The following is an 18,339-nucleotide window of genomic DNA, read 5'->3' on the forward strand; positions in this document are numbered from 1 at the left end:
GCTTAACGAATACCAAAATATCAGCATTTTGATATTTAGATTCACTAAAAAGTAAAAATAACTCAAATATTAAAGAAAACAAATCCATAAAATGAGTTTGGTATAGGCTTTAGGGATTCAACCTGTATGGTATGGAGTTAGCCTCTTGGTGAAGAGAGCTTTTTTGACTTCCTGGGACATTTGGTCAGGTGGGAATGGGAGACAAGAGGTTGCCTTTTTATTCCAAGGTTAGGTATCCAGTGGAAAAATGTTTCTAGTTTTCCTGGACTACTTAGTGCCTTTCCTCATGCTGTACCTCTCCCGTCCTCTACACTGCACATCATTAGCCAGGGTTGGATTGTAACTGAGTTCACCATGATGGAAGGGACATAAGTCACTTTATCCAGGAATAGAAATTCTGCATATGGCCAGAGTTTACCTAATATCTTGGTTAAAACAAACAAAGAACATTGATAGGCAAAGCCTCTAGATCAGGGTTTCTCAGCACTGACACTGTTGAGGTTTTGGATGAGATAATTCTTTATCGTGGGGAGCTCTCCTAGATATATAGGACGGTTAGCAGCACCTTTGGTATGTCCCCACCAGATGTCAGTACACCTCTCCACGTGTGACAACCAAAGCTGTTTCCAGATGTTACCAAATGTCTCTCAGGTGGCAAAATCACTCTTGGTTAGGAGCTTTTTGCTGCTAGACCTACTAGTTTATGGAAATAGCGGACAGATTAACCTGTCAGACATTATTCCAGGGACTGATCACATCTGCAAAATCCAGAATGTAGAACACTGGACAAACAACCTAGTTTCTTCAATAAATAAATTGTAAGGGTAATGAAGGAGGGGAACCCTAAAGATTAAAAGACTTAAGAAAATGTCAATGTGAACCAAATGTAACATATGAACCATGTTTAGAGCCTGATCAAAACAAACCCATGTAAGAAAACACTTGAGACAGCTGGGGAACTTTCGACACCGTCTTGATATTTAATGTTCCAGAATTCAGGAGAATGTCTTTTAGAGGTAAATATTGAACTATTTATGAAGCCGTAGGTCTGGGTTTTGCTTCAAAATAATCTGTAAGCCTGTGTGGGATAGGGGAGATGGATGAGATGATGGATGAAATGAGACTGGCCATGAGTTAATGACCTTTGAAAGTGGATAATGAGGTTCATCATCTTCTCCACCTTTACATTTGACATTTTTCATAATTAAAAACAAGGAAGCACAGTACTGATATATTGAAAAAGGAACAATCTGGGTAATGTTTAAGAAGAATCACCGTTCTACCATCTGAATGGACAAGTTCAAAAGGAATTAATTCCTGGAAGACCTCTGGGTATAGGGTGAACGATTCAGTTTCCTAATAAGAGTAAAATACACAGTATTAGCTGATCAAGACTGTATTTAAATAGTGCTACTAGCTCACTTTTATTGATAGTACTTGGCCATCATATTTATCACTTAAATGTTTTATAAATGTTAATACTCTGAGAAGCACTTTAACTGTATTTAGCACCTTGTCAAAGAACTGTAAACATTTTAAATGGGGCAAAAAGGGACCATGTTAGGGTCTGTTTTAAAGTGACTTATTCAGAGGGCTGAGACGAATCCCACAACCATACCAAATGCTCGTTTTAACCAGAGTAACTTAAGAGAAAGAAAAAAGGAATACAACTTAGCTGAAGTATTCATTTTTATAAAAATGTGTTTTATTTTAAACAAGTCTATAAAAGTAGAAATCACATACAAAAATACAGATTACTCTGACATGTTAGCAAAGTAGCTTATGGCTGGACTTGAGTTTGGAAGTGCTGTATGTTTGAGGGCATCCGGAAGTCAGAGGTCGACCGGATCCTACCTCCAGCCCTTGTCACTAATCTGTAAACCATAATTTCAAGTAGTATTTAGCACTTCTTAACTACTTTGGAATTGAAACCTAATCATTTCCTGTGTAACACCACTTTAAAATGTTCTTCCTTAGGTCTGAGCAGTTAAGGACACTTCATACCATTGTTTCTAACATTTGAAAAATCTGATTCAAAAAAAGCAATGTTAATAGAAATGATGAGTTTGGCCTTTTTGTTCCATTTTGAACGTATGGCGAGGTCATCAATTTAAATAAGAAATTAGTGTTCTGTGGCTTTGTTGTTGTTAAGTAGAATTTAATCCTTTTTCTTCCATGTATCATTAAAAAAAAGAACAAAAAAATACCACTGATGCTATCAATAGGTTCAACACCTGAGTCTTAACTTCTGTGCAGGTGCCAGCCGTGTCCACTGCTCTGAAACCGCACAGAACATACACTTGCTTCTAGTGTATAATTCTGATTGAAAGGAACATGTAGTTCTTCTTAGGGAACTCTAGGTCCAGTAACCTTATAAAATGGGTTGTTTCAAACAGTCCTCGTGGGAAGCCATTTTAAAAAAAAAAGGACAATTTAAAATACTTGATTCCAGAGTAACATAAAAATAACTTCAAGAACCTCAGCAATAAAGGAAAGTAGCAGGCAACCTCAGTTCAGCATTCCATCCAACATTTCAAGAATTTAGAGATGGACTGGTTCCTACCACCTTTCTAAAACAAAGCAAGTCACTTTAAATGCTAAAGAACCTATGTTAACATAACTTGATCATAAAGTCAGAAGTCCACAATTAAATTTCCTCAGCAAATTTAGAATGTTGGGAGCATAGTACAAAAAGGAGACTTCATTAATGTGCGTTAGAGGATACCCCAGGTTAACCTGTCACAGAAAATTGCCTCTTGAGCCTTTAAATTCTAACCAATTTTATACTTCTGGTTGACCGGTTGTTTGTTTTTAATTTAGGTTTTAAGGTGAATGACCTGGGGCTATTTGTTTCCATAAACCTAATTGCAAATCTAAAGGCAAAGTTGAAATGTGTATTCTTCTATCTTCAGAAGAGATTGCCACAAATCTACTCTATGATTCTCATTCTGTTCAGCTTACAATACAAATAGCTTATTATTTTTTGCAACCTATGTCTTATAAAGCAGTACTGAAAAATTAAATAGAAGAAAGTTCAGTTGCCATATAAGCTATAAAAATGACTGGCTGGTGGTGATTTTTAAGCTTGATTCTAAACAGATTTAATAAGGGAGGGCACTTGGAAGAGGTGGCTCAAATTTTGCTCTTTACGGTATCTTGAAATTATAGGCTCACTCTCCTACAATTTCAAAAGGCATCTAGCTCTTAAGGGTATAGCAGTGATAAAAGCTTTCATACTCATTTTTCAAAAGCAACACTTCGTAGTTTTCTCTCTCCAATGGTTCTCTAATATACTTGTAGAATGAAGGCAAGGAAAAACAAAGACTAAAATAAAAACAGCTGAACTCTCTACAAGTGGGCTTCCTGCCTACTTTCCCTGGTCAAAGAAGAGAGGAGACACCATCCTGCAATAGATACTTCATAGGCAACTGGGCTTCTGCAGTGTCAGTCGACATTTAATGCCCCATATCTCCTGGTTCTTTTTGTTGCCAATGGTCGGCCTGGCGATGGTGGTGAAAGGGGAACAATTGATCTGTAGGTGAGGAAGGGCTTCCTTTAACAGTTGAAGGGTACTGTCTGGCACAATTCCAAAGACTTGTAGTGTTTTTAACATGGGAATTTCTCCAAGTTCACTGGAAAGAAAGAGACTTTCAGAGTAGCAATATCTACATGACCCAATTTTTACAATTTGTATCATATTTTATAAAATGCAAACTGAAGACATACTTTGCAATCAATGACTTCAGAAAATAGCAAAGGTGAACCAAACCAAAAAGCACAGTCCATCGCTTGGGCAATATGGCCTTAGGAAAGACACAAATGCATTTTGTTGAATTCCTAATAACTGAAAAACTCCAAGGTTTATTTAAAATCCAACCATATTTTCTTCCTTTACTCCATTCTTGGTTTGTACTGAGAAGTGTCACCGTGTTGTGAGAAGCCAGCAAGCTAGTGATGGTAAAAGCAAATGTTTTACTGTGGCATCAGATGGAGTCACCAAAGGTTACATGCAACTTAAGGATGCGGACTTGACCTTTATTTGAACTAGGCTCCCCCTCTCAAAAGGAGATGTGAGCAGAGCTGATAACTTCTAAATAATGGTTAATACTCAACAAGGCCATTACATGTGATGAAACCTAATGGTGACTTTATGATGATATTTTAAGGTTCTGTATTGGGTGTGGATAGAGACAACAGACACCTTACTTCTCCATATATTACCATTGTTTTTTTCTGTACCACGTAACCCAGTCCTCTTCCCAGGTATTTCACATTAAGTGAAACACAACTCTGTCAAGAGTGAAATACTGGTCCACAAAAAAGGGAGCCTGTTTTCCCAAAGTAAATACTCTTTGGTAATGATTCTTTTTTCTTAACCTAGGTCTGTGTACTTAGAAATTCATCTCTCTGATCTGTGTTTGCTCCAGGTTGGGACACACAGTACAAAGTCTCAGGATATGGAATATTTAGTTTGGAGTTTCAACAAAATCCCACTGCAGATCAATGAACACGTCAATCACCTAGAATCAGAAGCATCCTTTATATTTTCATATTGCCAATAATTACTTAAAAAAATAAACCTTCCTTATAATAACAGTCACCTTGCCTCCAATCTTTCTTCCTTTGATCTTAGTGTATATACTGATGACCAAGGCATCTTCATAAAGCCTAGCTCAGATTATGTCCTTCCTCTGCTCGAAAACCTTTGATACCTCCCTCATGTTTACAGAACTCAAACCACTCTGTTGACCTTAAGACCTTCCATGCTAAACCTGCTCTCCCACACCTCCTACTCCCCCCACGTGTATTTATTCTACATACAGGAAAGTGTTTTAAACACCACAGATGTTTATACATATTAGCTGAGAACAAGAGGAAGGGTAATTTAGAAAGTAAAAGTACTGTCCAAATAAAATAAATACGCTTGGTGTTCCTGAGAGGGCAGTAAGATCTGGAGGTCACAACAGACCAAAAAGAAAATCAGCAAAAACAAACTGCTACGGTTTGTAAAGTGAGCTAATCTCTGGAATAGAAACAGGAGTATAAAGAAAGGTAACTATACATAGGTGCTTATACTTACTGTCACTGAAGAGGACAGCAATTCCGCTCCAACCTTAAATCCCTCTTATGTGAAATCTGAGTACATGAGAACTTTGTAACAGCCATGAGAATTCGGGCTCTGCGATCTCCAGGTGAGCCAAGTTGTAAGACATTCTGCAGTGAGTAGTATTTAAAAGAAGAAACTATAGGTGGGAGTGAGGAGGGATGGCAGATGACAGAAGAGGAAATGTTCTTGCAACAGCACCAGACACTTAGAAGACACTCAGGAGATGCTATACGTGAGAAAGGAGTGAGCGGCATAAGATGGGATGGTGGACAAATGATCATTCACAAGTCGAAAAACCAGAAAGTCTTTAAAAAACTTTAAGGAGACCAAAAAAAAAAAAAAAACCTCAAAAAACAAAAAAAAACCCTCTTGCATGGGTATCAGCTACAATGCAGCACAACACATATGCAAGGATCTCTTTGAAACTACAATGGAAGAGACTGAAAAGCAAACTAAGGGAGAGTAAATAGAAATGAATAGTTTAAGAGCCATTATTTGTAACTTAACAAGTATAAAATGACACTGATGTCTTGTGTCGCTATTTAGTTTTAGTAAACAAAAGGTATCTATAAACCCTTTCACAGGTTCACTCCTCACCTCATCTACATAATCCCGTTTTCCTTATAAAGTCTTAAATTCCTCAACTACAATTTCTCCTACCAGAGTTATTATTTAGTCTCTCCTAATCTCAGATCACTTTGCTATCTCCAGCTTCGGTTTCTTACTTGAATGAGAAATGCTGAATAATTAGAAGGTCTTCTGGATGTAGGGAAATCTGACCAATTAAGGGGTAAGGGAGAGGCTTCCCTGGCAGTCTAGTGGTTAAGACTTCCCCTTCCAATGCAGGGGGTGCAGGTTCAATCCCTGGTCAGGGAGCTAAGATCCCACATGACTCTCGGCCACAGAACAGAAGCAATATTGTAACAAATTCAATAAAAGACTTTAAAAATGGTCCACATCAAAAAAAAAAAATCTCAAAAAAAAAGAAAGGGGGTGGGGGGGATAAGGGAAGAAATACAATGAGCGTATGTCCTGAGGATGAAAAACCTACAGTTTCCCACGCAGTTTAAAGCATTATCATTACAGAAGAAAAACACTCGAATTTCATTTTCCCGCTTACGAGATAAGAAATGAAAACTCTTGAGCACAAAAGACTTTCTGGAAATTATTTTTAAGGATCCTAGAATTCTCACTAGGCATTTCATATATATCAGCTGCCAGAATGACTGAAATTAGAGAGCAAGACATTTTATCTGGAGAAACTTTAAAGGATAGGATACTAGCAAACTCATCTTAATGGATTCGCAAGATAAACCAGTATACCATCTACATAATGTCTTAAGAAATACTCTTTTACCTTGAAGTTCAAGGACAGCATCTTTCTTCTGTCTGTTCTCACTCTATTCTGGTGGTCTGACTTGTCACTAAACTCCTAATGCCCCTGTTTCCCTGATTTCAAGGTAACATTTAGACAAATCAGTTACAACAATGCAGTGAGGGTTCACACCTAGGTCTGCTACTTCAAGCCCACACTCTGAATCACCAATGCACACTGCCTGCAGATATTACTATGCAAGCATTTCATCCCACTGGATGAAAATATAATGTGAAGGCTCAGCCTGCCCTTAGCCTCGGCTCAAGAGAAAACACTTGGGTATTCTCAGCTTAGCCTCTTTCCCTCTGGAGAGAAAGAACAAAAGTAAGACACATGGATGGAAGAGCAACCAAAAAAGAATGATCACTGCACTCGCAGCGTTCTGTACACACAATGAAGCTGGAGCCCAGATGGCAAGCACGGGAAAGAATGGCTGACAAAGAAACCTTTTTGGGTGGACACTCCAGGCTCCTAGGAGCTCTGGATGCTAGAAAATTCAAGTGGCAGGAGATTTTAATGAGTTCCATGCATGTGAATTTAGACCCCAACATCTGAGAGCCCAGAAACTAAATATTGGCATTCCTTTTAGGCAGTGTTTTTTCAAATAAGATACCCACTCAGACCCTAAGTCCCAACATTAATAACAGTGATTTAGTAAAAAATGTAATTACCAGATTCCCTAATTCTACTAGTTAGCTCCGTATAGCTGAAGTATCTGGTTTATTCATTATTTCCTCTTAAAAGAATTTTATTTCTTTAAAATTGAAGTATAGTTGATTTACAATGTTGTGTTAGTTTCTGGTGTACAGCAAAATGATTCAGTTATATGCATGTACATACATATTCTTTTTCATATTCTTTTCCATTATAGGTTATCACAAGATATTGAATATAGTTCCCTGTGCTATACAGTAGGTCCTTGTTCATCTATTTTATATCTAGTGGTGTGTATCTGTTAGTCCCAAACTCCTAAAGTATCTCTCCCCCCAACCCTTTCCCCTTTGATAACCATAAATTTGTTTTTCATGTCTGTGAGTTTATTTCTGTTCTGTAGATAAGTTCAGGTGTATCATTTTTTTTCAGATTTCACATATAAGTGATATCATATATTTGTCTTTTTCTGTCTGATTTACTTTACTTAATATGATAATCTTTAGGTCCATCCAAGTTGCTGCAAATGGCATTCTTTCATTCTTTTTATGGCTGAGTAATATTCCATTGTGTGTGTGTGTGTACACCCCCCCCCACACACACATAGACACATCTTCTATATCCATTCATCTGTTGATGGACATTTAAGTTACTTCCATGTCTTGGCTATTGTAAACAGCGCTGCTGTATTCATTAATTCTTGAAACTAACTTACAAGATCCAAATCAGTCATTTGAGGACCACATAAATTCTGTGTTCAAATTCAGCAGCTTTCTTTGGTGGGAACCAGAAGCTGGATTACCTTCATACGGACAGTGAGCTTAAAAGAGGTCAGCAGCCTAATTCAGGGCATACTGGTTGGAATGAGAGAGAAGGGCATCAGGCCAAAGCCAAGGTACTGACTTCTTATGGTTTTTAATAAAACTGCTGTACACTTACATTTGACATGGGGAAGAATTTTCCAGCCCTCTGAAACATAGGAAAAGTTCTTTAAACTAAAGAGATGGAGAAAAAAGATGGCGGTGAAGTAGAAGGACATGGAACACTTCTCTCTCCACAGATGCATCAGGAATACATCAAAAGATGCAATAATTCCCACAGAAAACTGGCTGAACACTAGCAGAAGACCTTGGACACCAGAAAGGACTGCAAAGATCCTGACATAACTGGGTAGGACAGAGGGGAAAAAAAAAGGAGAAAGAAGAGGAGAAGAAACGAAAGGGACTGGTCCTACACTCTGGGATGGGGGGGAGCTGAAACAGTGGAGAGATTGCTGAATTCAGGGAAACCCCCCTGATGTGATGAGGAAACCCCCTCTACAAGGGGGAATTTGATTGGGTCAGAAGGGAGGCATTTGGGACGGTCCAAAGAGGGTGAAGCGGCTGATCTGTGGCGAAAGGGGAAGAGAGAGTGAGAAATCTACAGAGGGTCTGTACCACGGCCCTGTGTGTCCGGGACTGAGACGTGGGTTCACAGCTGTACGGGGGATCTGGGACCTGGAATGTGGGAACCAGAGAACTGGTTCAGGGTGAGAAACATTGTAGGCTGTGGGGAGACGGACTGAGGGGACAGGAGGGAAGAATCCGCAGCAGAGAGTGCGGAAAGCGGCGCGGCCGTGGAGGCGGCTAGCTACTGCTGACTCGCAAGCAGCGGGGAGGAGCCACTGCCGTAGCCTCTCTTTCAGGGCCTGTGATGAACAAAGGGACGCCCCCCTCTGGGCCTGGCTGTCGCAGTTGACAAGGGACAGAAAGAGCCCCTGGTGGGGCTGGCCTGGTGTGCCTGTGGCCGAGAGCCAGGAGAAGTCTGCAGAGTGGCCCAGCTCTGGAGACATTCTGCTTACGCCTGAGCCTGCCAGCTTTCCTCTGCAATAAGCACCACCGCCGCCGCCAGGGCTCCTACGAACCAGGCAGGGCACTACTGCTGACTCACATACAGGGGAAGGAGCCCCTGTTGTACCCTCTCTGTCCCCACACACCAGTGCCTACAGATGAACAATAAAGGAAGCTCTGCTGGTTGCAGAGTAATACAAAAAGCCTGCAAGGGCTGCCCAGCAGGTGCCTTGTGCCAGGCACCAGTAAAGAACCACACTAAGGCCAGATTTCCTATACCGGTGGCTGCCGGCATCCCTGCACATTCGGCATCACCCCCGGCACTTCCACGATCCAAGCAGGGCACTACTGTTGAGTCAAACGCAGGGAGAGGAGCCACTATCAAAGCCTCTCTCTCCCCACACACCTGCATCTGCACATGAACAATAAAGGAAACCCTCCAGGAGGCAGACCCAAAGAGCTCCAAGGCAGCCTCAGGACCAGACTCTAGCGGTTAGTCCACACGCAGAGGCAGGGACAAAACCAAAGCTGAACACCAGGGACGGGGGACTAAGGAACAGGTTCTAAAATCTTTCCATCAGATATACACACTGCAGACTAAATTCCTGTGATCAGCTAGGCAGACCCTAGGTCTTTGGAATATCTAAGCAGACAATGAATCTTCCCACAAATGAAAAAGGTCTTGTGGACTGTGGAGCAAGCACACACAGGAATAGGGCCAGATCAGAGCCTAAGTGGACCCCAGAGGACCCATAGCAGGTTCAGAGTCCAACCCAGAGACAGAAGAGGGCCTCTTGGGGAGGCGAAGGTGCGCTGAGGCTCAAGGTGGGTACAAGGACACTTAAAGCTAAGACCCCAAGGAAACAGAATTATTATTAATTCCACTGATCTGATCCATTCTGTGGTCAGTTCTAGCTTTTTTTTTTTTCTTTTTTTAATTACAATCTTAGTCCTAAGGGATCTTCACGTTTTATAATATATTTTTAATTCTATTTTTTAGTTCTATTTCTACTTTTAGCCTTTTCATATATTTCTATTTCTAGCTAGCTTTTTTGCAGTACTGAGTTTATCTCCATCTTCTCTTCTTCTTTAACACATTCCTTTTTTTTTTCTTTTTATATTTCTAGTCATACTATGCTCTTCTGTTGCTCTGTGTTCTATCCCTTTTTATTTTATCTTATTATACTTTTAATCAATGTTATTGGTCTGCTCTGTTTCCTTGCTTATTCTTCAGATGACATACTGCTTTGGTTTTTGCTATTAGGTTTTGTCTCAGTTCTAATTATAATTGTCTGATTTTGTTTCGGGGATCTTTGGTCTGTCTGGTTGTTCTCTTGCTCTTTGTTATATTTGCTCCCTGTTTCTATTTGGTCCCTGTTATATTTTGTCCTTGTTTTCACAGTTTCCCTGGGTTTTTTTTGTTTTTCATTTCTGTTTGTTTTGAATTTTTGTTGGGCTTTCTCTTTGATCATCTGATTGAGTTCTGGAGTTCTTCTGTCAGGTTGTTCTAGTGCTTTATGTTCTATTGGGTTTGGTTTTTGTGTTTCTTGTGCAAGTACGTGTTTCTTTAATTCAGTATTTGTTTGACTTAAATTTTTGCCGTTAGTCTGGGGCTTGGATACTCTTTTTTAATCCCCTTTATTGCCGGGACAAGCGACCTCTGGAGTCTGGATTCCTTGACCAGAAGTCAAGTTGGAGGCTCTGGGGAGGGAGCACCGAGTCCAGGATGCTAGACCACGAGAGAGTCCTCAGCCACAGAGAAGATTAACCACAGAGAATTCTCACAGAGCCCTCTATCAGAGTCAAACACCCGGCTTCGCCCGACTGCCTGCAACTGCCAGTGCTGGATACCTAACACCAAACTACAAACAAGACAGGACACAAACCCACCCTTTAGCACACAGACTACCTGAAGCCATACTAAGTTCACAGATACCCTAAAACACACCACCTGACGTGGCCCTGCTCAACAGAAGGAAAAGACTCAGATCCACACATCAGAAAGCAGGCACCAGACCCTCCCATCAGGAAGCCTATTCAAAACACTGGACCAACCCCAACACAGGGCAGAGAGCAGAAACAAGAGGAATTACTACTAGGCAGCACAGGGAAAGGAGACAGCAAATACTATAAATTACACAAAATGAGAAAACAAAGAAACACCATGCAGGCAAAGGAGCAAGATAAAAACCTACAGGAGCAAATAAATGAAGGGAATATAGGCAAACTGCCTGAAAAAGAACTCAGAGTAATGATAGTAAAGATGATCCAAAATCTCAAAAATAAAATACAGAAAATACAAGAAGCATTTAATAAGGACCTAGAAAAACTAAAGAGCAAACAAACAGTAATGAACACCACAATAACTGAAATTAAAAATACTCTAGATGGTATAAACAGCAGAATATCTGAGGCAGAAGAACAAGTGAGTTGGAAGATAGAACAGTGGAAATTGCCACAGAGCAGGAAAAAGAAAAAAGAATAAAAAGAATGGAAGACAGCCTCAGAGACCTAGGTGACAACATTAAGCACACCAACATTCCAAATATAGACGTCCCAGAGGAAGAAGAAGGAAAAAAGAAAGGGTCTGAGAAAATATTTGCAGAGGTTATAGTGGAAAACTTCCCCAACGTGGGAAAGGAAATAGTTAACCAAGTCCAAGAACAGCAAGAGTTCTATACAGAATAAACCCAAGGAGAAACACACCAAGGCACATATTAATCAAACTAAAGAAAATTAAACACAAAGAAAAGATATTAAAAAGCAGCAAGAGAAAAGCAACAAATAACATAAAGGGAAAATCCATAAGGATAACAGCTGATCTTTCTGCAGAAACTATGCAGACCCGAGGGAATGGCAGGATATACTTCAAGTCTTGAAAGAGAAAAACCTACAGCCAAGAACACTCTACCCAGCAAAAAGCTCATTCAGATTAGACAGAGAAATCAAAAGCTTTACAGACAAGCAAAAGTTAAGAGAATTCAGTACCACCAAACCAGCCTTACAACAACTGCTAAAGGAACTTCTCGAGGTAGAAAACACAAGGGAAGGAAAAGACCTAAAAAACAAACCCAAAACAATTAAGAAGATGGTAATAGGAACATACATGTCAATAATTACCTTAAATGTAAATGGATTAAATGCTCCAACCAAAAGACACAGACTGGCTGAATGGATACAAAAACAAGACCCTTACATATTCTGTCTACAAGAAATCCACTTCAGACCTAGGGACACACACAGACTGAAAGTAAGGGGATGGAAAAAGATATTCCATGCAAATGGAAGTCGAAAGCTGGAATAGTAAGATTCAGACAAATTAGACTTTAAAGTAAAGACTACTACAAGAGACAAGGAAGGACACTACATAATGATCACGGAATCAATCCAAGAAGAAGATATAACAACTGTTAATATCTATGCACCCAATAGAGGAGCACCTCAATACATAAGGCAAATGCTAACAGCCATAAAAGGGGAAATCGACAGTAACACAGTAATAGTAGGAGACTTTAACACCCCACTTATACCAACGGACAGACCATCCAAACAGAAAATAAATAAGGAAACAGAAGCTTTAAATGACACATTAGACCATCTCAACTTAATTGATATTTATAGGAAATTCTATCCAAAAACTACAGCATACACTTTCTTCTCAAGTGCACACAGAACATTTTCCAGGATAGATCACATCTTGGGTCACAAATCAAGCCTTGGTAAATTCAAGAAAATTGAAATTATATCAAGCATCTTCTCCGACCACAATGCCATGAGACTAGATATCAATTACAGGAAAAAAACTGTAAAAAATACAAACACATGGAGGTTAAACAATACATTATTAAACAAACAAGAAATCACTGACAAAATCAAAGAGGAAATCAGAAAATACCTAGAAACAAATGACAACGACAATGAAAACACAATGACCCAAACCTATGGGACGCAGCAAAAGCAGTTCTAAGAGGGAAGTTTATAGGAAGCAATACAGTCCTACCTCAAGAAATAAGAAAAATCTCGAATAAACAACCTAACCTTACACCTAAAACAATCAGAGAAAGAAGAACAAAAACACCCCAAAGTGAGCAGAAGGAAAGGAATCATAAAGACCAGATCAGATATAAATGAAAAAGAAATGAAGGAAACAATAGCAAAGATTGATAAAACTAAAAGCTGGTTCTTTGAGAAGATAAAACAAAATTGATAAACCATTAGCCAGACTCATCAGGAAAAAATGGGAGAAGACTCAAATCAACAGAATTAGAAATGAAAACGGAGAAGTAACAACTGACACTGCAGAAATACAAAAGAACATGAGAGACTACTACAAGCAACTATATGACAATAAATTGGATAACCTGAAAGAAATGGATAAATTCTTAGAAAAGTACAATCTTCCAAGATTGAACCAGGAAGAAACAGAAATTATGAACAGACCAATCACAACTATGGAAATTGAGACTCTGATTAAAAATCTCCCAATAAACAAAACCCCAGGACCAGATGGCTTCACAGGCGAATTCTATCAAACATTTTGAGAAAAGCTAACACCTATCCTTCTCAAACTCTTCCAAAATATAGCAGGAGGAACACTCCCAAACTCATTCTATGAGGCCACCATCACCCTGATTCCAAAACCAGACGAAGATGTCACAAACAAAGAACATTACAGGCCAATATCACTGATGAATATAGATGCAAAAATCCTCAACAAAATACTAGCTAACAGAATCCAACAACACATTAAAAAGATCATACATCATGATCAAGTGGGGTTTATCCCTGAGATGCAAGGATTCTTCAATAGACACAAATCAATCAATGTGATACATCATATTAACAAATTGAAGGATAAAAACCATATGATCATTTCAATAGATGCAGAAAAAGCTTTTGACAAAATTCAACATCCATTTATGATAAAAACTCTTCAGAAAATGGGCTTAGAAGGAAATTACCTCAACATAATAAAAGCCATATATGACAAACCAACAGCCAACATCATTCTAAAGGGTGAAAAACTGAAAGCATTCCCTCTAAGAACAGGAACAAGACAAGGGTGCCCACACTCACCACTATTATTCAACATAGTTTTGGAAGTGTTAGCCACAGCAATCAGAGAAGAAAAAGAAATAAAGGAATCCAAATTGGAAAAGAAGTAAAATTCTCACTCTTTGCAGATGACATGATACTATACATAGAAAATCTGAAAGATGCTACCAGAAAACTGCTAGCACTAATCAATGATTTTAGTAAAGTAGCAGGATACAAAATTAACACACAGAAATCTCTTGCATTCCTACACACTAACAATGAAAAAGCAGAAAGAGAAATTAAGGAAACACTCCCATTTACCACTGCAACAAAAAGAATAAAATACCTAGGAATAAACCTACCTAAGGATGCAAAAGACCTCTATGCAAAAAACTATAAGACACTGATGAAAGAAATCAAAGAGGATACAAACAGATGGAGGGACATACCATGTTCTTGGATTGGAAGAATCAACATTGTGAAAATGACTATGCTACCGAAAGGAATTTACAGATTCAATGCAATCCCGATCAAATTACCAATGGCATTCTTCACAGAACTAGAACAATGAATTTTACGATTTGTATGGAAACACAAAAGACCCCCGAATGGCAAAAGCAATCTTGAGAAGGAAAGATGGAGCTGATGGAATCAGGCTCCCTGACTTCAAACTATACTACAAGGCTACAGTGATCAAGACAGTATGGTACAAAAACAGAACTATAGATCAATGGAAGAGAATAGAGAGCCCAGAGATAAACCCATGCACATATGGACCCTTGTCTTTGACAAAGGAGGCAAGAATATACAAAGGAAAAAAGATAGCCTCTTCAATAAGTGGTGCTGGGAAAATTGTCAGCTACATGTAAATGAATGAAATTAGAACACTTCCTAACACCATACACAAAAATAAACTCAAAATGGATTAAAGACCTAAATGTAAGGCCAGACACTATAAAACTCTTAGAGGAAAACATAGGCAGAACACTCTATGACATGCATCAAAGCAAGATTCTTTTTGACCCACCTCCTAGAATCATGGAAATAAAATGAAAAATAAACAAATGGGACCTCATGAAACTTAAAAGCTTTTGCACAGCAAAAGAAACCACAAACAAGACAAGACAACCCTCAAAATGGGAGAAAATACTTGCCAACAAAGCAACAAAGGATTAATCTCCAAAATATATATGCAGCTCATGCAGCTCAATATCAAAGAAACAAATAACCCAATCCACAAATGGGCAGAAGAGCTAAACAGACATTTCTCCAAAGAAGACATGCAGATGGCTAACAAAGACATGAAAAGATGCTCAACATTACTAATCATTAGAGAAATGCAAGTCAAAGCCACAATGAGGTATCACCTCACACCAGTCCGAATGGCCATCATCACAAAATCTGGAAACAACAAATGTTGGAGAGGGTGTGGAGAAAAGGGAATGCTACACTGTTGGTGGGAATGTAAGTTGGTACAGCCACTATGGAGAACAGTATGGCAGTTCCTCAAAAAACTAAAAATAGAACTACCATATGATCCAGTAATCCCACTACTGGGCATATACGCAGAGAAAACCATAATCCAAAAAGAAACATGTACCACAATGTTCATTGCAGCACTATTTACAAAAGCCAGGACATGGAAACAACCTGAATGCCCATCAAAAGATGGATAAAGATGTGGCACATATATACAATGGAATATTACTCAGCCATAAAAAGGTATGAAATTGAGTTATTTGTAGAGACATGGATGGACCTAGAGACTGTCATACAGTGGGAAGTAAGCCAGAAAGAGAAAAACAAATACCATATGCTAACTCATACATATGGAATCTAAAAAAAGGATACTGATGAACCCAGTGACAGGGCAAGAATAAAGATGCAGATGTAGAGAACAGACTTGAGGACAAGGGGTGGGCGGGGCAAAGGGGAAGCTGGGAAGAATTGAGAGAGTAGCACTGACATATATACACTACCAAATGTAAAACAGATAGCTAGTGGGAAGCTGCTGCATAACACAGAGAGATCAACTAGATGATGGGTGATGACTTTGAGGGCTGAGATAGGGAGGGTAGGAGCAGTCACAGGAGGGAGGGAATATGGATATGGGGATATATGTATAAATATAACTGATTCACCTCGCTGTACAGCAAAAACTGGCACAACAGTGTAAAGCAATTATATTCCAATATAGAGATTAAAAAAAAAAAAGAGATGATATTAGTCCCAAGATGACTTGAGTATTGCACTTCTTAAAAGGAAGATGGACCCGATTCCGTTTTTGTTTCCATGCCCTTGATTTTGTGGAAGTTGCTGAGCACGTACAAAATCAACCTCTGTAAGAGCTACCAGGTTAGATAACAGACTATTCTGCACGTGTCCCGGAGACCTGTGATGTAGACCCCGCTCAGCCAGTAACTTGCTATTCAGTTTTGGGTAAGTTACTTCACTCTTTTGGACCTCAATCTCCCTCTTTTCAAAGAGAGCATCACTCCTACAATAATTACTACTTAAATATTTTTACTTTTTCCATTCCTTGACCATCCAGGACAGATACCACTCGAAGATTACAGAGCTTTTTCTCTAAGCTCAGATGAAGGTTTTTGGAATTGACTAGAGTTGATCTGACTAGAGTTGAAAAACACACACACAGACACACACACAGACACACACACACACACACAGAGACACAGACACACACACACACACAGACACACACACACACACACACACACACACTGGGTCTGCCTCCCTTATGATATACTCTGAGCTTCCAGGGAGTAAAGGCTATCTTCTCCTGCTTTTGTAAGTTCTACACAAGTACTAGTACAGTATTCTAATACTTAAACCTGCTCACAGCTAAATAAATGTTAAGTAAACTACCTCAATCAACTTTCCCACACATTTTAAGCAAAAAGTTTTGCCTTGGTCTCTCTATTTTGCTAGTCTCTCCTAACCAGTTTGTGGTACACTAATTTGATGTTTAAGTTTTAAACGTCTGCTGTTGATAATAATGGATTTTAACATCAAGTGACATCTCTTTTGGTCCCTGCCCTCTGCTCACTTTAAAAACCAAAAGTACTTACAGTAAAGTTTCAGGTATTATGTCATAGCACCGACTGAGTGATAGGTGTTGGAGGTAGTTGAGTTGGTAAAATTCTGGGAAGCAGTCATTTTTCAGCATGACACTATCGCTGTAACAGAACAGAAGAAAAAATTCAAAATCTACCCATCAATCCCAGATGGAGAAGACAGGAATAGTCTATCGTGTAGTTCCTTCAATTCAACATATTAAGAGCCTTCCCTCATTCAATAAGCCATCATGAATTTTCATTGTAAAAAATTTTTTTGTCTTAAATAAAAACATACCTTAAGTCTAGGTGGACAAGATTGGGACATCTTCCAACTAAGGTAGAAACATCTAGAAAAAAAATGGTCACTATCAAATGAGGAATCAGACAAGGATAGCTGCTCTTAATACTTCATTTCACATTGTGCTGGAAATTCAGAACAGTGAAAATTAGTCACTCACTATTAGAGAGAAAAAACAAAATTATCATCTTGGCATAGAAGGCTTTCTACCTGGAAAATCCAAGAGAATCATCTGAAAAACTACTGGAAACAGCAAGAGAACTGACTGTGTAAAATGACTTGATAACAAACTCCATAGGTTATCTATGTGTCAGCAATAAGTGGCTGGAAATAGGGGGGGAAATCCTACTCACAGTAGCAAAAAGCAAAAAAACAGCACAATATATAAACAAACAACATATCATAAAAGTAGCACTCAAAATCAGTTGGGGAAATCATGGATTATTAAAAAATAATATGGCTACCACAACTGGAAAAATTTACTTCTCCAACTCAATATATCCAAATAAATTCCACATATATTAAAAACTTCCAAATGCAAAACTGAATTATTCATTGCACCTTGGGATAGGTAAGGAGTTTCTAAACACAAAGGAAAACATAAACGGAATTGATAATTTTCTACATAAAAAAATTTTATTTATTTAGTTTGGCTGCACTGGGTCTTCACTGCAGCACACGGGCTTACATGTGGGATCTTAGTTCCCCCACCAGGGACTGAACCCGGGTCCCCTGCATTGGGAGCATGGAGTCTTAACCACTGGACAAATAGGAAGTCCCTGACTATATAAAGTTCTAAAATCTTTACCATGTTAAAGCAAAACAGAACACAAGCAGAATTAAAGAGGTATCAGAAAACTGAGAATAAATGTTTCCAACAGTTAATGGTCTTATATAAAGAGTATATATAAAAAAAGAAAATGGGCAGAGAACATAAACGGATACTTTGTAAAACATAGACATAA

At 38.9% G+C, this 18,339-nt stretch overlaps 1 protein-coding gene across 10 annotated transcripts in view; it reads right to left on the reverse strand.

Moving 5' to 3' along the window:
* SKP2 (S-phase kinase associated protein 2) overlaps positions 1-18,339 on the reverse strand; it is a 60,269-nt gene that overhangs the window by 16,497 nt on the left and 25,433 nt on the right. For 2 of the 10 annotated variants that reach the window (XM_057708164.1, XM_057708161.1), the window contains exons 8-11: positions 17,372-17,423; positions 17,089-17,196; positions 8,073-8,128; positions 3,815-5,333 (exon numbers count right to left, since the gene is read on the reverse strand). In XM_057708164.1, coding sequence (XP_057564147.1) covers positions 5,083-5,333; positions 8,073-8,128; positions 17,089-17,196; positions 17,372-17,423 — 467 coding nt within the window. In that variant the 3' untranslated portion in view covers positions 3,815-5,082. Of the gene's footprint in view, positions 1-1,683; positions 8,129-17,088; positions 17,197-17,371; positions 17,424-18,339 lie in introns of those variants that run through there. The other 8 variants (XM_057708162.1, XM_057708168.1, XM_057708165.1 and 5 more) reach the window with 8 other exon arrangements.

The sequence above is a fragment of the Hippopotamus amphibius genome, chromosome 15, assembly GCF_030028045.1.
Source record: "Hippopotamus amphibius kiboko isolate mHipAmp2 chromosome 15, mHipAmp2.hap2, whole genome shotgun sequence".
Classification (NCBI taxonomy): Eukaryota; Metazoa; Chordata; class Mammalia; order Artiodactyla; family Hippopotamidae; genus Hippopotamus; species Hippopotamus amphibius.